The sequence below is a fragment of the Hyperolius riggenbachi genome, chromosome 12 (assembly GCF_040937935.1).
Source record: "Hyperolius riggenbachi isolate aHypRig1 chromosome 12, aHypRig1.pri, whole genome shotgun sequence".
In the NCBI taxonomy this organism is placed as follows: domain Eukaryota; kingdom Metazoa; phylum Chordata; class Amphibia; order Anura; family Hyperoliidae; genus Hyperolius; species Hyperolius riggenbachi.
This window is the reverse complement of record NC_090657.1, coordinates 234,293,441-234,315,752: the sequence shown is the minus strand read 5'-3', so window position 1 is coordinate 234,315,752 and position 22,312 is coordinate 234,293,441. Positions and strand designations below refer to the sequence as shown.

Genomic DNA, 22,312 nt, shown 5'->3' with positions numbered 1-22,312 from the left:
GGTTTTCACACGTTCCTATACTTTACATTGCAACGTAAAACGCATCATAATCGTGCAGACATGCGTTTGCGTTTTAAAAACAAATCGGAATGCAGCAGTGGGAAAGGCCACCCAGGATTATTATTATTTTAACCAGGCTGCACTAAGGCTTCTTTCACATTAGACAACGCGCACAGGAGCCATTTCCTGCACGCGTTATATGCCCTGCGGCGTGTCATCGGGAATCTGCGGTGTAACGCAATCAGCGGCGGTAGTAATTAATTAACCCGACGGAAAACGCCGGCTACCGACGATAAAAAGCTCCCGGGTGCATCGTACTGCAGTGCATCGAAATGCAGCGTCGGGTGTGAAAGGTAAAATGAAAAAAAGAACAGTTGGGAGCTATGTATAAACCAACACAGACTTTAACAGTGACAGTAGGGGGTAGAGGTTGTACAGAGGGGAGGGGGGGGAGGGGCACTGAGGGAGCAGGGGGACAGAGGTGACAGTAGGGGGGCAGAGGTGGTACAGAGGGGGGCACTGAGGAAACAGGGAGAAAGTGATAACAGTAGGTGGCGGCATTGCATATTGCACAGCGCCTATCTCCTGGCATTGCATATTGTACAGCCTATATCCTGCATTGCATATTGCACAGCCCATATCTCCTGGCATTGCATATTGCACAGCCCCTATCCCCTGGCATTGCATATTGCACAGCCTATATCCTGCATTGCATATTGCACAGCCCATATCTCCTGGCATTGCATATTGCACAGCCTCTATCCCCTGGCATTGCATATTGCACAGCCTATATCCTGCATTGCATATTGCACAGCCCCTATCTCCTGACATTGCATATTGCACAACCCCTATCTCCTGACATTGCATATTGCACATCCCATATCTCCTGGCATTGCATATTACACAGCCTATATCCTGCGTTGCATATTGCACAGCTCCTATCTCCTGGCATTGCATATTGCACAGCACCTATTTTCTGTATTGCATATTGCACAGCCCCTATCTCCTGGCATTGCATATTGCACAGCTCCTATCTCCTGGTATTGCATATTGCACAGCCCCTATCTCCTGGCATTGCATATTGCACAGCTCCTATCTCCTGGTATTGCATATTGCACAGCCCCTATCTCCTGGCATTGCATATTGCACAGCCCCTACCTCCTGGCATAGCATTTTGCACAGCACCTATTTTCTGTATAGTATATTGCACAGTGTTATCTCCTGGTACTGCATATTGCACAGCCTATATCCTGCATTGCATATTGCACATCCCCTATCTCCTGGCATTGCATATTACACAGCGCCTATCTTATGCATTGTATATTGCACAATGTTATCTCTGAGTGATGCATACTGCACAGTCTATATCCTGCATTTCATATTGCACAGCCCCTATCTCCTGGCATTGCATATTGCACAGCCTATATCCTGCATTGCATATTGCACATCCCCTATCTCCTGGCATTGCATATTACACAGCGCCTATCTTATGCATTGTATATTGCACAATGTTATCTCTGAGTGATGCATATTGCACAGCCTATATCCTGCATTTCATATTGCACAGCCCCTATCTCCTGGCATTGCATATTGCACAGCCTATATCCTGCATTGCATATTGCACATCCCCTATCTCCTGGCATATTACACAGCGCCTATCTTATGCATTGTATATTGCACAATGTTATCTCCGAGTGATGCATATTGCACAGCCCCTATCCCCTGGCATTGCATATTGCACCGCCTATATACTGCATTGTATATTGCACAGCGCCCATCTCCTGCATTGCATATTGCACATCCTATCTCCTGGCATTGCATATTGCACAGCCCCTATCCCCTGGCATTGAATATTGCACAGCCCATTTCCAGCATTTCATATTGCACAGCCCCCATCTCCTGGCATTGCATATTGCACAGCCCATTCCATATTGCACAGCCCCTATCTCTTGGCATTGAATATTGCACAGCTCCTATCTCCTGATATTGCATATTGCACAGCCCCTATCTCCTGGCATTGCATATTGCACAGCCCATTTCATGCATTGCATATTGCACAGCCCATCTCTTGCATTGCATATTGCACAGCGCCTATCTCTTGCATTGCATATTGCACAGCCTATATCCTGCATTGCATATTGCACATCCCCTATCTCCTGGCATATTACACAGCGCCTATCTTATGCATTGTATATTGCACAATGTTATCTCCGAGTGATGCATATTGCACAGCCCCTATCCCCTGGCATTGCATATTGCACCGCCTATATACTGCATTGCATATTGCACAGCGCCCATCTCCTGCATTGCATATTGCACATCCTATCTCCTGGCATTGCATATTGCACAGCCCCTATCCCCTGGCATTGAATATTGCACAGCCCATTTCCAGCATTTCATATTGCACAGCCCCCATCTCCTGGCATTGCATATTGCACAGCCCATTCCATATTGCACAGCCCCTATCTCTTGTCATTGAATATTGCACAGCTCCTATCTCCTGATATTGCACATTGCACAGCCCCTATCTCCTGGCATTGCATATTGCACAGCCCATTTCATGCATTGCATATTGCACAGCCCATCTCTTGCATTGCATATTGCACAGCGCCTATCTCTTGCATTGCATATTGCACAGCCTATTTCTTGCATTGCATATTGCACAGCCCAGTTCCTGCATTGCATATTGCACAGCCCATGTCTCCTGGCATTGCATATTGCACAGCCCCTGTCTCCTGGCATTGCATATTGCACAGCCCATATCTCCTGGCATTGCATATTGCACAGCCCATGTCTCCTGGCATTGCATATTGCACAGTCCCTGTCTCCTGCATTGCATATTGCACAGCCCCTGTCTCTTGCATTGCATATTGCACAGCCCATATCTCCTGGCATTGCATATTGCACAGCCCCTCTCTCCTGCATTGCATATTGCACAGCCCAGTTCCTGCATTGCATATTGCACAGCCCCTGTCTCCGTATCACGGCAACCCGAGAGAGGTCAGGCAGGTTACAGGGAGGGGCGGGGAGAGGAAGAAGAGGAGTGGCGAGAGGGAGGAGCGGTAAGGGAAGGGGAGGAGCGCGGCAGGCCCGCAGAGTGGAGAGAGGGAGGAGCGGGAGGGAAGGGGGAGGAGCCAGACAGGCACGGCTAGCGAGAGGGAGGAGCGGGACAAGAAGGGGAGGAGTTGGGCAGGTCTGGGGCGTGGAGAGAGGGAGGAGTGGGAAGGGAAGGGGGAGGAGCGGGGTAGATCTGGGGCGTAGAGAGAGGGAGGAGCGGGAAGGTAAGGGGGAGGAGCGAGGCAGGTCTGGGGCGTGGAAGGGAGGAGCGGCCCCGTGTTGCTCTGCCCGACACTACAGCTCCCAGCATTCCGCGCGGCGGGCCAGCAGTAGTCAGTCAGCGCGCATGCGCCGTGTGCTCCCGATCCAAGTTTGGAGCTGTTGAGCTGCCGCCGCCGCCGTGCCGCCCGCCCATCATGTAGCTGCGGACCCGCCGTCAGCAGCACCGTGCAACCCGCCAGCCCCGGTGCACGCCCCGCCCGACCGCCCGAGGAGATCTCCGGGGAGCGCCCCTCCCCCACCCCGGACACAATGTCTCAGTCCAAAGGTGAGCGCGCCCTGTGCGGCCCGGGACCCCCTGCACAACTCCGTACAGTGCAATCACTGCAGCATGGGGGGGAGGGGTGCAAGAAAGTTACAGGGAGCACGGAATGCAGCTGAGGCCACCGTGTGCAATCACCTCCTGCTGCATTCTGGGGTGCAGGAGTGTGCAATCATCCCCTGCACAGTGCAATCTCCTGCTGCATTCTGGGGTGCAGCAGTGTGCAATCTCCTGCTGCACTGTGCAATCTCCTGCTGTATCCTGGGGTGCAGCAGTGTGCAATCATCCCCTGCACAGTGCAATCTCCTGCTTTATCCTGAGGTGCAGGAGTGTGCAATCATCCCCTGCACAGTGCAATATCCTGCTGCTTCCTGGGGTGCAACAGTGTGAAATCATCCCCTGCACAGTGCAATCTCCTGCTGCATTCTGGGGTGCAGCAGTGTGCAATTACTGCACAGTGCAATCTGCTGCATTCTGGGGTGCAGCAGTGTGCAATTACTGCACAGTGCAATCTCCTGCTGCATCCTGGGGTGCAGCAGTGTGCAATCATCTCCTGCACTGTGCAATCTCCTGCTGCATCCTGGGGTGCAGTTGTGTGCAATTACCTGCACGGTGCAATCTCCTGCTGCATTCTGGGGTGCAGCAGTGTGCAATTACCTGGACGGTGCAATCTCCTGCTGCATCCTGGGGTGCAGCAGTGTGCAATCACCTCCTTTACGGTGCAAGCTCCTGCTGCTTCCTGGGGTGCAGCAGTGTGAAATCAACCCCTGCACAGTGCAATCTCCTGCTGCATTCTGGGGTGCAGCAGTGTGCAATTACTGCATGGTGCAATCTCCTGCTGCATTCTGGGGTGCAGCAGTGTGCAATCTCCCGCTGCATGCTAGGGTGCAGCAGTGTGCAATCTCCTGCTGCATTCTGGGGTGCAGCAGTGTGCAATCCCCTGTACAGTGCAATCTATTGCTGCATCCTGGGGTGCCGCAGTCTGCAATCACCTCCTGCACAGTGCAATCTCCTGCATCCTAGGGTGCAGCAGTGTGCAATCACCTCCTGTACAGTGCAATCTCCTGCTTAATCCTGGGGTGCAGCAGTGTGCATTCACGCTGCAGGGTGATCAATAGGGACATGTAAAGTTTGGGGACCTCTAGTCTTATTGCACTTGGCTGCGGGAATGTTGGCTGCAGAGCACTGGAATTGTGAGTGTTATGTAGGGAATTTTGTATAGTTGTGTTTGCGTGCAACTTTTCAGAAACCTATAGCAACCCTGCTTGTGATGTCTGCATGTTGTGGGGAGCTGCAGGATTGCTCTATGTTGTAGTGCACTGACTTAAAGAAAACTCTACAGAGAAAAGTTGGAGAAATGTGTGCAGTGTATTGCACCACTCGCAGTCAGAATTGCATCAGTGGGGTTTGAATTTGTGTGTGCGTAAAACATTTAAAAAAGTGCAAAAAGTTGCATGCCACGACTTGTTGATTGCAGATACTTGCAGACAGAGAATGCTGCAGCATTGCAGCGACTGCCCTGTACAGATGTGCTGAATACTGGCCTGAACCAAAGGGTGCAAGCAGATGTCTGCAATGAAGTTTTGCACATTTGCTGTACAGCTGAAAAGAACCCCAAACAAATGGAGTGTTTAGCATTGATTTCTGTGCATGCATTGAGAAAACCTAAGGTGCACATTTTTTTAAGGGTATGCAAAATGTATATATAATTTTTTTTTCATATAAACCTCATTTCAGGGCTTTGCAGTAAAGTCGCTGGCTGGCATGCAGTAGTTGTGCAGATACTGATTCAGCAATTGTGCATATCTGATTATTGAATCCTGGCTGGGAACACACTTGTCCAAATTGCACCCCTTTTTCCTGCTTTCAAAATCGCAATACATCTGAAAACCAATGGGATGGGTTATTTGCTTGCAGGAAAAAACACCTTTGTAACAAGCTTATCGTACATCGTGTGCGGCGTTCCATATGAGCAGCGGCTGGAGAATTTCATGCGCATGCTGAAATGCACAGTGCGCAACAGTTGCTCGCGGTTTTTGCGTGGACAGGTGTGGTCCCACAAGCTGTTACATAGGGTACTGTATGGTTGCATGCTTCATTTTGCACCATCTTGGGGATTGTAGTCGGTGCATGATTGGCAGACATTTGCCGCCTATGCTCTATAGTATGTAATCCATAATGCATTAGCTGTATATTTGTGCTCAGTGTAGCTTGCTGCATTGGTGGATATGAGCCAGCTTTTTGCACTGTCTGCAGGTTGTGCATTTTGTATATACATCTATAATGTTATTTAACCTCTTGTCAAAAGTAGTTTATTTGTACGGATCACTGATTGCTGCAGAATTGTCTTTGCACAATAAACTGACGCTATATGTAGATTGCACAATGGCTGCATGAGTGCTCTCTCTGCAATATTTTATGCAATCTTAATGCATTCATTTTTTGATTGCTGTGCCTCCTTAATTTTTAATTCATTTATGTTTGCAAATCAACAAATGCAACACACAATTTAAACTTAGCAAGAAACAGGATTGCAACTCAGCTAAGGCCCGGTTCACACTTGCGGTGGCCCTCCGGAATCGCCGTGCCGGAGCCGCACCGCTTGCAGAACGGACGCACGGCATAGCAATGAAAGCCTATGCGTCCGTTCACATGCGTCCGTTCTGCCGAACCGGAGCCGGGCCGGATCCGGACTCCGGCCTCCGTTCCAACATGCGCTATTTTTTCATCCGGCTCCTCCGGCAACCGTATCCGGGGCGGAGCCGGACTGCACCATCCGGCCAATACAAACCAATGGGAACCGGAGAGCGCACAACACACTGGCTGAGAAATCCGGATGTTCTACCCCACTTCCTATGGGGATTGTTGCGGCGATATTGGATGGGGACACATGGGCAAGCATTTTGGAGTGGAGCAGCACAGCTGGATCCGGATCCGGAGATGTTGGCAGCATGTCGCAGGTGGAGGTGAGTGCTAAACAGCAGAGGGCCTGATTCCACAGGTCCCCCTTCTGCTGACCTCCCAGACCCCAACATTTTTTTTTGTTTTTAACGTTACTTTTGCCAAACGGATCCGGATCGCATCCTGATGGACACCTGATGCAACCTGACCGGATCGGATCCGGATCAGAACCGTACGGTTCCGATCCGGATCCGGTCAGGTCATCCGGTCCGTTTGGCAAACAACCGCAAGTGTGAACGGGGCCTAAACGGGCAGCTTGCATGTCAATGAGCATTGCAATTACTTTGTTTTTATTTCTGTCTGTGCTGCAGAGCTGCTTCGAGAGTTTGCAATGCATTTCAGTTTGCAGTTACTGGGGGATTATAGCAGCGGCGATCATTGCAGTCATGCAGGGACTGCTGGCTGGGCTTGTGGGAGGCCGTTTCAGCTGGTCTGCTCGGATTGCTGTTGAGCCGGGCATTGACGTTGTGCATTCTTTGTTAGGGATTACAGAGTCTTTTTTTGCCTTTTGCACAGTCAGGGTTGCTATTGATTGGCACAGATTTTATAACCCGACTACAGTGCTTTAACTGTGCAGCGCAGCCAAGCTTTGTTGTGGCGCAGGGCGCCGCTGAGTATATAGACTAGGAGCTATTTAAAAGGTCCGTATGAAAGGCTATTTTCGTAGTACAGCCCCTGGGCCCGCCGGCTGCCCTGAGGACCAATGAAATTTACTCGTTTTTTTTTTTTTTTTTCTCTCCAAAGAGGAGACAAACTATTCCAGTGATTTTTGCCTTAGGTTATTAGCGCAAGCCGTCCTGCATTCTTTGGGAAAGTTACGTTTTACGACGCTGCGTTGCTGTAGTTCCCCTGGCCCGTTTAGCAAGCCGCTTGCATGGCGCAGTGTCTTAACAGCCGCCAGTCAGTCATCACTTCATTACGTGTTATGCGAAAGCCACGCGGATTTTAAAGGCTTCTGGGATTTCAAATCTCTAAACTGAAATATTCATTTGTTGGCCCTTTAAGAGACGTCTATTACTTTGCTGCCCTTCCCACAGGATGACTGTATGGGTGTCGGAGAAATGCAGGCGCATACATCCTATCCTCCTACACATATGGGGGAAGACATTCTCATGGGCACTCCTTACTTCCCTTAACTTTTTTAAATCTATATTCCCAGGAAGTGATTTGAATCTTGGTGGAGATTGTTGGCAGTACTTTAAATATCAAGAAGTGTCTGTGTATAAATACTAATAAATAAAATATATATATATATATATATATATATATATATATATATAATAAAAATGTAATATCATAAATAATAAATACATAATATATTCCATATGATCCTTTCATTTTCGGATTGACTTATGTCCGGTTCACATTAGCGTTAAAAAGCGAACCATAAGCGTAACGGATACTGTACAAACAGCACGGATGCAATGTTAACCTATGGAACCGCTCACATGCGTCCGTTCGTACGGATCCAGTGTGTACGTTACGCTAAATGGAACGCAATTTTACGACGCGCCAATTTTTGGTGATGAAGATGAAACCCGACAATGGGAGAATGGAACATTTCTTCACACTAGTGAAGAAACGGGTGGTTCGGAGGGCAAGGGCAGGTGCCGGAGTTATGCGAGTGGGTGAGGGAGGCTTAAGATTTACCCAGGTGCCTATTGCAGCTGGGCAATAGAGAGGCTTCCTTCCGCGTCATGACTAGTCACATAATGAGGGAAAGGACGGAAGCCTGGGAGTAACCCTCTCTATCGCCCGACTGCAATGCACCTTCCCTCACCTGCCCGGCTGCCGTACCTTCCCTCACCTGCCCGGCTGCTGCACCTTCCCTCACCTGCCCGGCTGCTGCACCCTCCCTCACCTGCCCGGCTGCTGCACCCTCCCTCACCTGCCCGGCTGCTGCACCCTCCCTCGCCTGCCCGGCTGCTGCACCCTCCCTCGCCTGGCCGGCTGCTGCACCTTCCCTCGCCTGGCCGGCTGCTGCACCTTCCCTCGCCTGGCCGGCTGCTGCACCTTCCCTCGCCTGGCCGGCTGCTGCACCTTCCCTCGCCTGGCCGGCTGCTGCACCTTCCCTCGCCTGGCCGGCTGCTGCACCTTCCCTCGCCTGCCCAGGCGCTGCACCCTCCCTCACCTGCCCAGGCGCTGCACCCTCCCTCACCTGCCCAGGCGCTGCACCCTCCCTCACCTGCCCAGGCGCTGCACCCTCCCTCACCTGCCCAGGCGCTGCACCCTCCCTCACCTGCTGTGGCAAATGAGTGAAAACTGATCCGATCAACCGGTGATCAGATTGGTTTTCACGGATCCATTTGCCAGAGTGGACCAAGCCATATGGATCCGGTGATGTGGAGACTGGATCCGTTAGAATACAGTGTGAACCGAGCCTTACGTACTGACCTCAAACTTTTGGAGGCATCGATTTTCCCCGTCGATTTTTGGCAGATTTGATCTCTTATCGATCGTAATTTTTCTTTTTTTGAAAGTCTATCGAAGTTATCAACCAGACTCAAAATATCAATCGATTGGGTCCGCAGGACTACCGACTAGAACGGCTGCCCATAGCATTACACTGCATTGAACTGTGCAACGCTGCAATTCCATAGATCTTGGCCGCACAGAGATATTGGGCTTGATTCACAAATCGGTGCTAACTGTTAGCACGCCTGTGAAAACCCCTGTAGTACGTCTAAACGAGCTTTTCGCACGCAAAACTTTATGCGCATAAAACTTTGCGCGCGCACTGCACAGAGCGCTCCCCGCGAAGTACCCATTAAAGCCTATGGGACTTAGCAAGCAGTACTTAGCACGCGATCTGATTGAGAAAACCGGTGCTAGCCTACTTAGCACCCTGGTTAGCACGCCTTAAGACTTTAGACGTGCTAAGTAGGTTAGCACCGCATAGCGAATCAAGCGCATAGTGGATTGCACTCTTGCTTTGCATCACCGGGTCACCCAGTTAGAATCACAGCCAGGGCACTATATGCATGCAGTGTATGTTCTCCTCATTTCTGTATGTTTCATTCTACACACCCTAAAACATTCAGCTTTGAGTTGGCTTCCTCCTAAAATTGCCAGTAATGGACAAATGACTATGGTAGGGGTTAGATTGTGAGCTCCTCTGAGGACAGTCAGTGACATGACTATGTACTCTGTAATGTGCTGCAGGAGATGTCAGTGCTATATAAATACATAATAATAATATGGTAGCACATTACACTATGACTATGGTAGGATTAGACTGTGAGCTCCTCTGAGGACAGTCAGTGACATGACTATGTACTCTGTAATGTGCTGCAGGAGATGTCAGTGCTATATGAATGCATAATAATAATATGGTAGGACATTCGACTATGACTATGGTAGGATTAGACTGTGAGCTCCTCTGAGGACAGTCAGTGACATGACTATGTACTCTGTAATGTGCTGCAGGAGATGTCAGTGCTATATGAATGCATAATAATAATATGGTAGGACATTAGACTATGACTATGGTAGGATTAGACTGTGAGCTCCTCTGAGGACAGTCAGTGACATGACTATGTACTCTGTAATGTGCTGCAGGAGATGTCAGTGCTATATAAATACATAATAATAATATGGTAGCACATTACACTATGACTATGGTAGGATTAGAGTGTGAGCCCCTCTGAGGACAGTCAGTGACATGACTATGCACTCTGTAATGTGCTGCAGGAGATGTCAGTGCTATATAAATACATAATAATAATAATATGGTAGGACATTACACTAGGACTATGGTAGGATTAGATTGTGAGCTCCTCTGAGGACAGTCAGTGACATGACTATGTACTCAGTAATGTGCTGCAGGAGATGTCAGTGCTATATAAATACATAATAATATAGTAGGATATTAGACTATGACTATGGTAGGATTAGATTGTGAGCTCCTCTGAGGACAGTCAGTGACACGGCTATGTACTCTGTAATGTGCTGCAGGAGATGTCAGTGCTATATAAATACATAATAATATGGTAGGACATTAGACTATGACTATGGTAGGATTAGAGTGTGAGCTCCTCTGAGGACAGTCAGTGACATGACTATGTACTCTGTAATGTGCTGCAGGAGATGTCAGTGCTATATAAATACATAATAATATGGTAGGACATTAGACTATGACTATGGTAGGATTAGAGTGTGAGCTCCTCTGAGGACAGTCAGTGACATGACTATGTACTCTGTAATGTGCTGCAGGAGATGTCAGTGCTATATAAATACATAATAATATGGTAGGACATTAGACTATGACTATGGTAGGATTAGAGTGTGAGCTCCTCTGAGGACAGTCAGTGACATGACTATGTACTCTGTAATGTGCTGCAGGAGATGTCAGTGCTATATAAATACATAATAATATGGTAGGACATTAGACTATGACTATGGTAGGATTAGAGTGTGAGCTCCTCTGAGGACAGTCAGTGACATGACTATGTACTCTGTAATGTGCTGCAGGAGATGTCAGTGCTATATAAATACATAATAATATGGTAGGAGATTAGACTATGACTATGGTAGGATTAGATTGTGAGCTCCTCTGAGGACAGTCAGTGACACGGCTATGTACTCTGTAATGTGCTGCAGGAGATGTCAGTGCTATATAAATACATATCAATATATTAGGACATTAGACTATGACTATGGTAGGATTAGAGTGTGAGCTCCTCTGAGGACAGTCAGTGACATGACTATGTACTCTGTAATGTGCTGCAGGAGATGTCAGTGCTATATGAATGCATAATAATAATATGGTAGGACATTCGACTATGACTATGGTAGGATTAGACTGTGAACTCCTCAGAGGACAGTCAGTGACATGACTATGTACTCTGTAATGTGCTGCAGAAGATGTCAGTGCTATATAAATACATAATAATAATATGGTAGGACATTAGACTATGCCTATGGTAGGATTAGAGTGTGAGCCCCTCTGAGGACAGTCAGTGACATGACTATGCACTCTGTAATGTGCTGCAGGAGATGTCAGTGCTATATAAATACATAATAATAATAATATGGTAGGACATTACACTAGGACTATGGTAGGATTAGATTGTGAGCTCCTCTGAGGACAGTCAGTGACATGACTATGTACTCTGTAATGTGCTGCAGAAGATGTCAGATAATAAAAAAACAATACTGTCCATATGTAGTTGAGCAGGATAAGCTTGCTTACAGGAGGGGAGAGCAGAATGTTAGGCTTTGTAAGGCCGGGAACCCACTAGAGCGTTTTTTATGAGCGATTAGGGAGTGCTTTCAAATCGCTAGCGCTTTACCTAAACGCTCTGCCAATGTAAACGGATGGGACAGAATCTGCTAGAGCGATTGCGATGAAGGAAATCTCAATCGCAGGACATGCAGCATTTTGGGAGTGTTTCCATTGTAATAAATTGTACAGCAGCAGGGAAATCGCTCCGAAAATCGCTTGTGAAATCCATCACAAATCGCTAGCGATAGCGTTTTGTACTTTCTAGTGGGTTCCAGGCCTCGTGCTGGGAATACACCATGAGTTTTGTTTTGTCAGATAGATGGATCGATAGATCATTTCCGACTGGTCCGATCTGATTTCGATCGTTTTTCTGATTGATTTTCTCATAGAAGTGAATGGAAGTCGATCAGCCAGTAAATCTGTAAAAAATACCTCTTTGGGCTCTATTCACAATCACACATGCGGTAAGAGATTTTCTTTCCGCTATATTTCCGCCAGTGATAATTTACACTTTTTCCACAGTCACAAAAAAAATTTCCGCATGTTTTCCGCATGCGGGAACAATGCTTACAAAAATTTGGGAAACATGCGTAATTACATAGTAACCATGCGGGGAAAAGGGGCATAAAAGACTTGTCAAAAAATAAAATTAAAGTCCAGCAAACACAGCGCTCCAGGCTCCATTTAAGTCAATGGGAAGGGAAATATATCACCGAGTACTAGTAGGTGATCTAAAATCTGTTGTTAAGTCAGAAATAATGCACCCCTTTTTGCTTGTGAAAATTTCAATTTCTTTGTGTGTTACTGACTTTTGCAGATTTTTACCGCACTGCGTAAAATGCGTAAAATTTTGTGAATGTCAAGATGGCCTTATTTCAGTCGGGAATTTACCGCAAGTGCATTTCCGCATCTGTGTACTCCCCAGAAATTATTTCCAGCCGGGTGTGGCGAGATGAGAGAATGCATGGCTGGCGCTTCTGTGCGCAACTCTGCTTACAGCACGGGAGGAGGGAAGCCGCAGACAGTCGGGTGGTCACCAAAAATAGCCGGGTGGAGCACCCGCCTAAAAGAGCCTGGGGAGAACACTGCGCATGCGGAAAATGATTGTGAATTGAGCCCATTGTGTATTTCCAGCATGAAGCTCTTGGCTGGCAATTGGCTAATCTCTGGCTGAAGCGTCGGGGGAGCTGTACACACGCTAGATTTTTGGCAGAGGCAGTCCTTCTCGGCTGAACTCCACCTAGCACATGTGCTAATCTTTGCTTCTCCAGGCTGTCCAATCAGCAGTGTGGGGGCGGGGCTTTGCCCAGGCTGTGTTGCTGAGCTGCAGAGGGGAGGGCATGGACTGTAGATGCTGATGCTGGCTTTGCTGTGTGACTTGGCTGTTTGCATCTCAGGATTAAGGTGGCCATACATTAGAACAAATATGGGCAGATTCGACCAAGAGATAAATTTGTCTCTAATCGAATCTGCCCATAAACTACAGGCCGATTCAGCATGAAATCATCAGGGAATCGGCTGAGCCGCCGCGTACGCCCCGCCGCTGCCCCCAAAATGTATTAATGTATGTAATGTAGTGCATTTATACATTACCTGTCATGTAGCAGCTTCCGCACGGTGTCCGTTCATCTCGCCGGGTAACAGCCGCATACACGCTAGTGGCGCATAGCGTCTGACGTCAGCCGCTATGTGCCGCCGGCGTTAATGCGGAACCCGGAGAGATGGACGGAGACCACGTGGAGGCTGACACCGGACAGGTAATGTATAAATGCACTACACACTGCATACATTTATACATTGCGGCGGGGGTTTCGTCGTCTCGTCACTCGTTCGCAATTCGGCCGCCGTACCGCCGCGCACCTGACCAACCAACTTCGGCCTGAGATTTTCCAGCATGCGCGATCGACCGTGTGGCCAATTTCTGTCCCGAAATCGGTCGGTGTGTCGGTCAGGCATGCACTTGGCAGCACCAATTTTCATCCAATTCGATTATAATAATCAAATTGGATGGTCAATTGGTTGGTCGGCTAATGTATGGCTCCCTTTACTGGTTGGCATTTCACAGGTTCAGAGATCATTGTTTCATAACATCCCATCAGCCTCAGCTGGTTAATTCTGCACGCCGGTTATAAGAAGGTCGAGGCGGCTTTCTCCTATTTTGTTGAGTCATTGTTTAATTGGCGGCCGGAATGTTTCCTTCTGTATGAAGCACTCGCACATAGCAGGAGGCGTCGCAGGAAAACGCAACACCTGGCTGAGAGGCACAATCCTGCCTTCTGTATGAAGCACTCGCACATAGCAGGAGGCGTCGCAGGAAAACGCAACACCTGGCTGAGAGGCACAATCCTGCCTTCTGTATGAAGCACTCGCACATAGCAGGAGGCGTCGCAGGAAACCGCAACACCTGGCTGAGAGGCACAATCCTGCCTTCTGTATGAAGCACTCGCACATAGCAGGAGGCGTCGCAGGAAAACGCAACACCTGGCTGAGAGGCACAATCCTGCCTTCTGTATGAAGCACTCGCACATAGCAGGAGGCGTCGCAGGAAAACGCAACACCTGGCTGAGAGGCACAATCATGCCTTCTGTATGAAGCACTCGCACATAGCAGGAGGCGTCGCAGGAAAACGCAACACCTGGCTGAGAGGCACAATCATGCCTTCTGTTTGATCGTACGCCCATCGCCCGCCCTGGCGGTGGTCTGTATATCGCTGATGGGACATTTTATTGCATTAAGCGGACCTAAACTCAGAATTTCCTATCTGCTCTAAAGGATAAGCAACAGCATAATGATCTTTAAAGAAAAACATTTCTTTGTTACAGCTGATCTAAATCTGCAGTGTGTCTACTTCTTGCTTTCATGGAAGCAGACATAGGGTTAACATCATGTGTTTACAAATTAGTTGCTGTGCCGAGGCAGCCAGCTGACACAGCTGAGAGATCAAATTACACATGTGATTAGTTCAGGGCTGTGGAGTCGAGGAGTCGGAGCAATTTTAGGTACATGGAGTCAGTCAGTGGTTTCATAAACTGAGGAGTCAAGAGTCGGGAGTCAAGACAAGACAAATAACATTTATATCGCGCTTTTCTCCTGGCGGACTCAAAGCGCCAGAGCAGCAGCCACTAGGGTGCGCTCTATAGGCAGTAGCAGTGTTATGGTGGCCATACATGGTACAATTTTTCATTTTTTCCGATTAGATAATTTAGTTTGATTATTCCGTTAGATCGAATATAAAGATTTTTCCAGCATATCCGATCAGATTTTTCTGGGAAAAAAACGGGATAATCGTTCGAATTTCTTGATCGAAAAAAAAATAATATTTTCAACTTTCATTCGATTCGATCATTTAGATCGAATAAACGGGATAATCGAATGTTTTTATTGCACCATGTATGGCCACCATAAGGGAGACTTGCCAAAGATCTCCTACTGAATAGGTGCTGGCTTATTGAACAGTCGGATGATTTTTGTACCAAATTCGCAGCCCTGGTAAGTGTTAGACTAAGGAGTCGGAGCCATTTTGGGTAGCTGGAGTCGGAGTAGGTGCATTCATAAACTGAGGAGTCAGAGTTGGGCCCAGTGCACACCAAAAACCTTCCGCAGATCCGCAAACCGCTAGAGGTTTTTTGAAGCAGATTTCAGAGCGATTCTAGGCATGTTTAGGCCTCTTGCACACTGCAAGCGATTCCGATTCAGATCCCGCTTTTTAATCGTTTTTTTACATCCGATTAAGATTTGCAGTTTGCTCCCTGCACACTGCAAATCGGAATCTGAATCGGATGTAAAAACCGATTTAAAAAGCGGAATCTGAATCGGAATCGCTTGCAGTGTGCAAGAGGCCTTAGAGACGTTTTCTACACATACCTAGCGTTTTTTGGAGCGTTTTTGTGTAGCAGATTACTAATACTGTTACAGTTAAGCTGTTACTGAACATCTTCTGTAACAAAAACGCCTGGAAATCAGCTCTGATCTAGCGTTTATCAGAGCAGTTTTCCACTTTCCTATACTTTAATATTGAGGCAGAAACGCCTCAGATATCTAAAAAAATGCTGCAGCCCCCGAGTTTGCGTTTGTGGGAAAAACGAGCCGCTCTGGTGTGCACCATCCCATTCACTTTCATTAGCCAAACGGTTTCCCCCTGCAAGCGTTTTAAAAAGCGCTCCAGAACCGCTCTGGTGTGCACCAGCCCTAAAGGTGATGAGCAGTTCTGTACTCAATAAGTAGCTTGTTTTGTCTTAAAGCGGACCTGAACTCGAACTTCCTTTTTGCTCTATAATTCATTTCATGCCATGGCAGAGGATATTCCTGAGCTGACACAGCTGAGAGATCAAATTACAGCTTGTGATTAGTCACAGATGAGGGGGAATATGAGAGGGTAAATTCGACTCCCAGATTAAGATTTGGCTCTGCAACCATTAGATGTGATTACTCCCAGAATGCTGCACTCTCTGCGCTGCAATGCTGCACCTACTGGTGGAACCGCCCCCCGTAGGGTTCACTGTTGCAGCACTTTGCTGTTCGCCAGTGATCGGTAAGTGCTGCAGAATTGCTGCCAGCGGTGCCCGGGTCTAACGGAGTTTGGTATGATATTTGGTATGACAATACACAAGACAATAGTGGCCCAATCCAGCGAGTGATCGATTAACTATCTGAAATGGATCAGACATTGAAAGTCCCTTTTCAGGTGCGGCCAAACTGCGCGCTCAGGATACACGCACTTCTAATTTTGATTGGCCATTTGCCGGCCAATCCCCCTCCATGTAGTATGACGGTCAGCAGATTGTGAATTCTATGAACAGAGTAGTAAACCCTCCTACTAAATGGAAGGGGTAAAATTGGCTAATCAAAATTGGATGTGTATCTGCGCCCTACGCGAGCAGTCGCCAGGCAGCAGCAGGCAGATGTGTCAGTTCAGCAGTCTTTTCACTGCCTAGCAACTGCTTAAGTCCTTACTTATCGGGTCTATGGGGCCAAAGGTTTGATGAAAATGAGCAGAATTGGGCCAAAAATTGACCTGTTTAGGGCCACCGTAGTTCCACTCGATCTGCAGCTACTGTACACACGCCAGATGAACCTCTGCACGACTGCCTTAGCTGAAGATACAGTGTGTGTACAGCAGCCCCTGCTGTTTGAGAGCCTCACCACCAGCCCGGCAGCATCGTGTTACAGTGTGCAGCAGTGTGTATTGCAGCATGCTGTGGCAGTGTTGTGCAGCATCGTGTTACAGTGTGCAGCGTGCTGCGGCAGGTAGCAGTGTTGTGCAGCATTGTGTTACAGTGTGCAGCAGTGTGTATTGCAGCGTGCTGCGGCGGGTGGCAGTGTTGTGCAGCAGCGTGTTACAGTGTGCAGCAGTGTGTATTGCAGCGTGCTGCGGCGGGTGGCAGTGTTGTGCAGCATCGTGTTAGTGTGCAGCAGTGTGTATTGCAGCGTGCTGCGGCGGGTGGCAGTGTTGTGCAGCAGCGTGTTACAGTGTGCAGCAGTGTGTATTGCAGCATGCTGTGGCAGGTGGCAGTGTTGTGCAGCATCGTGTTACAGTGTGCAGCAGTGTGTATTGCAGCGTGCTGCGGCGGGTGGGAGTGTTGTGCAGCATCGTGTTAGTGTGCAGCAGTGTGTATTGCAGCGTGCTGCGGCGGGTGGCAGTATTGTGCAGCAGCGTGTTACAATGTGCAGCAGTGTGTATTGCAGCATGCTGTGGCAGGTGGCAGTGTTGTGCAGCATCGTGTTACAGTGTGCAGCAGTGTGTATTGCAGCGTGCTGTGGCAGGTGGCAGTGTTGTGCAGCATCGTGTTACAGTGTGCAGCGTGCTGCGGCAGGTAGCAGTGTTGTGCAGCATTGTGTTACAGTGTGCAGCAGTGTGTATTGCAGCGTGCTGCGGCGGGTGGCAGTGTTGTGCAGCATCGTGTTACAGTGTGCAGCAGTGTGTATTGCAGCATGCTGTGGCGGGTGGCAGTGTTGTGCAGCATCGTGTTACAGTGTGCAGCGTGCTGCGGCAGGTAGCAGTGTTGTGCAGCATTGTGTTACAGTGTGCAGCAGTGTGTATTGCAGCGTGCTGCGGCGGGTGGCAGTGTTGTGCAGCATCGTGTTACAGTGTGCAGCAGTGTGTATTGCAGCGTGCTGTGGCAGTGTTGTGCAGCATCGTGTTACAGTGTGCAGCGTGCTGCGGCAGGTAGCAGTGTTGTGCAGCATTGTGTTACAGTGTGCAGCAGTGTGTATTGCAGCGTGCTGCGGCGGGTGGCAGTGTTGTGCAGCATCGTGTTACAGTGTGCAGCAGTGTGTATTGCAGCATGCTGTGGCAGGTGGCAGTGTTGTGCAGCATTGTGTTACAGTGTGCAGCAGTGTGTATTGCAGCGTGCTGCGGCGAGTGGCAGTGTTGTGCAGCATCGTGTTAGTGTGCAGCAGTGTGTATTGCAGCATGCTGTGGCGGGTGGCAGTGTTGTGCAGCATCGTGTTACAGTGTGCAGCAGTGTGTATTGCAGCATGCTGCGGCGGGTGGCAGTGTTGTGCAGCATCGTGTTACAGTGTGCAGCAGTGTGTATTGCAGCGTGCTGCGGCGGGTGGCAGTGTTGTGCAGCATCGTGTTACAGTGTGCAGCAGTGTGTATTGCAGTGTGCTGCGGCGGGTGGCAGTGTTGTGCAGCAGCGTGTTACAGTGTGCAGCAGTGTGTATTGCAGCGTGCTGCAGCGGGTGGCAGTGTTGTACAGCAGCGTGTTAGTGTGCAGCAGTGTGTATTGCAGCGTGCTGCGGCGGGTGGCAGTGTTGTGCAGCATCGTGTTACAGTGTGCAGCAGTGTGTAGTGCAGCGTGCTGCGGCGGGTGGCGGTGTTGTGCAGCATCGTGTTACAGTGTGCAGCAGTGTGTAGTGCAGCGTGCTGCGGCGGGTGGCAGTGTTGTGCAGCATCTTGTTACAGTGTGCAGCAGTATGTATTGCAGCGGGCTGCGGCGGGTGGCAGTTTTGTGCAGCATTGTGTTACAGTTTGCAGCAGTGTGTATTGCTACGGCAGGTGGCTTTGTTGTGCAGCATCGTGTTACAGTGTGCAGCAGTGTGTAGTGCAGCGTGCTGTGGCGGGTGGCAGTGTTGTGCAGCATCGTGTTACAGTGTGCAGCAGTGTGTATTGCAGTGTGCTGCGGCGGGTGGCAGTGTTCTGCAGCATCGTGTTACTGTGTGCAGCAGGGTGTTGCGGCGGGTGGCAGTGTTATGCAGCATTGTGTATTGCTGCGGCAGGTGGCAGTGTTGTGCAGCATCGTGTTACAGTGTGCAACAGTGTGTATTGCAGCGTGCTGCGGCGGGTGGCAGTGTTGTGCAGCATCGTGTTACAGTGTGCAGCAGTGTGTTGCGGTGGGTGGCAGTGTTGTGCAGCATCGTGTTACAGTGTGCAGCAGTGTGTATTGCAGCGTGCTGTGGCGGGTGGCAGTGTTGTGCAGCATCGTGTTACAGTGTGCAGCAGTGTGTATTGCAGTGTGCTGCGGCGGGTGGCAGTGTTGTGCAGCAGCGTGTTACAGTGTGCAGCAGTGTGTATTGCAGCGTGCTGCAGCGGGTGGCAGTGTTGTGCAGCAGCGTGTTAGTGTGCAGCAGTGTGTATTGCAGCGTGCTGCGGCGGGTGGCAGTGTTGTGCAGCATCGTGTTACAGTGTGCAGCAGTGTGTAGTGCAGCGTGCTGCGGCGGGTGGCGGTGTTGTGCAGCATCGTGTTACAGTGTGCAGCAGTGTGTAGTGCAGCGTGCTGCGGCGGGTGGCAGTGTTGTGCAGCATCTTGTTACAGTGTGCAGCAGTATGTATTGCAGCGGGCTGCGGCGGGTGGCAGTTTTGTGCAGCATTGTGTTACAGTTTGCAGCAGTGTGTATTGCTACGGCAGGTGGCTTTGTTGTGCAGCATCGTGTTACAGTGTGCAGCAGTGTGTACTGCAGCGTGCTGTGGCGGGTGGCAGTGTTGTGCAGCATCGTGTTACAGTGTGCAGCAGTGTGTATTGCAGTGTGCTGCGGCGGGTGGCAGTGTTCTGCAGCATCGTGTTACTGTGTGCAGCAGGGTGTTGCGGCGGGTGGCAGTGTTATGCAGCATTGTGTATTGCTGCGGCAGGTGGCAGTGTTGTGCAGCATCGTGTTACAGTGTGCAACAGTGTGTATTGCAGCGTGCTGCGGCGGGTGGCAGTGTTGTGCAGCAGTGTGTTGCGGTGGGTGGCAGTGTTGTGCAGCATCGTGTTACAGTGTGCAGCAGTGTGTATTGCAGCGTGCTGCGGCGGGTGGCAGTGTTGTGCAGCATCGTGTTACAGTGTGCAGCAGTGTGTTGCGGTGGGTGGCAGTGTTGTGCAGCATCGTGTTACAGTGTGCAGCAGTGTGTATTGCAGCGTGCTGTGGCGGGTGGCAGTGTTGTGCAGCATCGTGTTACAGTGTGCAGCAGTGTGTTGCGGCGGGTGGCAGTGTTGTGCAGCATCGTGTTACAGTGTGCAGCAGTGTGTATTGCAGCGTGCTGCGGCGGGTGGCAGTGTTGTGCAGCATCGAGTTACAGTTTGCAGCAGTGTGTATTGCAGCGTGCTGCGGCGGGTGGCAGTGTTGTGCAGCATCGTGTTACAGTGTGCAGCAGTGTGTTGCGGCGGGTGGCAGTGTTGTGCAGCATCGTGTTACAGTGTGCAGCAGTGTGTTGCGGCGGGTGGCAGTGTTGTGCAGCATCGTGTTACAGTGTGCAGCAGTGTGTATTGCAGCGTGCTGCGGCGGGTGGCAGCGTTTTGTAGTATTGTGTTACAGTGTTCTGCAGCAGCGTGTGAGGAGGTTGCCGGCTGTACCTGGTTCTCAGTCTGCTGCCGGTGTAATGTCTGATTGTGCTGCCCGGAAGCTCCCTTCCACACTGAGTAGCACGCATGCTCAGTGTGAAGTTGATGATGTTGCTGGAGGTAAAATACTAAATATCTTCACTTCCACGCCTCTTACACTCCCCAAATTTTCAGGGTAGGGAGGGGACCCCCAGAACGACCTCTATGCCAAATCGCAGCCCCCGAGACCCGCTGATTCAGGAGATAGATTAGAGAAACCTATCTTGGGAACCAGCAGGTCTCGGGGGCTGCAATTTGGTATAGAGGCCGTTCGGGGGGTCCCCTCCCTACCCTGAAAATTTGGGGAGTGTAAGAGGTGTGGGAGCGGAGATATTTAGTATTTTACCTCCAGCAGCATCATTCTATAGAAATGTAGCCGCACAGTCTCCTCCTGCGCATGCGGGGCAGCGCAAATCCACAGGCAGCGTAATCAGACACAACACAGGCAGTGTGTAAATTACATGCAGGAAATAAGTTGTAAATCTGAGTCACTGTATAGCCGGCACATATGCGTTATACAGTAAACCCAGTGAAAGCCTCTCCCTAAACTGATATCACCTGCATGTGTCTCTGTGTATGACTCACATCCCAATGATTGTGTCGCCCCCTCCCCCATGCAGCCCAAGGACTCCAGTACTAACATCCCAATCGTCGTGTCACCCCCCCCCCCCAGATTGCAGTACTAACACACAATTGTAGCTACAGAATACCCAGCAAGCTCATGGTGAACCACAACTCTCAGCAGTGTGTGAGGGGCTAAAAGAGACTGAAAAGCCCTTGAAGGCCTCGTTCACATCTAAAAACGCAAATGCTCGCGTTTTTGTGCGTGGTTTTTTTTTTTTTTAACGCTTCCCGGTGCTTGGCGTCCATCTGCATGGTCTGTACCAGGCATAAAGCCCCATAACCAATCGCCCGGTAGGTCCTGCACCGTCCTCTTGATGTTGGTTATTAGCGATGCCACTTCCTGCCGGTGGGTGCGCACGACGTCACGCAATGTTTCATGTCGGGAGCAAACAAGACTTCAAGCGTTCGTGGTACATTGTGTGGGAGTCGTCAGGGCGCTTTCCGATCCGCCATGACTGCCGTTATTGCCACACTAAGCGAGTCACGTGGTCACTCGCCTGTACTCATGTGACGTCACAATATCACGAAATGACCGCTGGCCGTCGGGAAAATCGTGGTGAGGGTACATAGTTTGGGGACCTTTTTCCACTAGCGATTTGATTCCGGTTGCAAAATGCAAGGTGCATTAAACTTATGGAAACGGCAGCAGCAATTTCCATTAGTGCGATTCGATTGCGATGGGATTTTTTCCTGACCTGAACCCCATAGAGAATCTGTAGGATATTGTGAAGAGAGAGTTGAGAGACACAAGACCCAACACTCTGGATGAGCTTAAGGCCGCTATGGAAGCATCCTGGGCCTCCATAACACCTGAGCAGTGCCACAGGCTGATTGCCTCCATGCCACGCCGCATTGAAGCAGCCATTTCTGCAAAACGATTCCCGACCAAGTATTGAGTGCATAACTGAACATAATTATTTGAAGGTTGACTTTTTTTGATTTAAAAACACTTTTCTTTTATTAGACGGATGAAATATGCTAATTTTTTGAGATAGGAATTTGGGTTTTCATGAGCTGTATGCCAAAATCATCAATATTAAAGCAATAAAAGGCTTGAACTACTTCAGTTGTGTGTATTTGAATCTAAAATATATGAAAGTCTAA

At 49.4% G+C, this 22,312-nt stretch overlaps 1 protein-coding gene across 2 annotated transcripts in view; it reads left to right on the top strand.

Annotated features, from left to right (window-relative positions):
- Positions 1 to 3,379: 3,379 nt before the first annotated feature.
- Positions 3,380 to 22,312, top strand: part of MAP2K6 (mitogen-activated protein kinase kinase 6) — a 115,801-nt gene continuing 96,868 nt past the window's right edge. For both annotated transcript variants that reach the window (XM_068264365.1, XM_068264364.1), the window contains exon 1: positions 3,380 to 3,604. In XM_068264365.1, the coding sequence (XP_068120466.1) occupies positions 3,589 to 3,604 (16 nt within the window). In that variant the 5' untranslated portion in view covers positions 3,380 to 3,588. The remainder of the gene's footprint in view (positions 3,605 to 22,312) is intronic.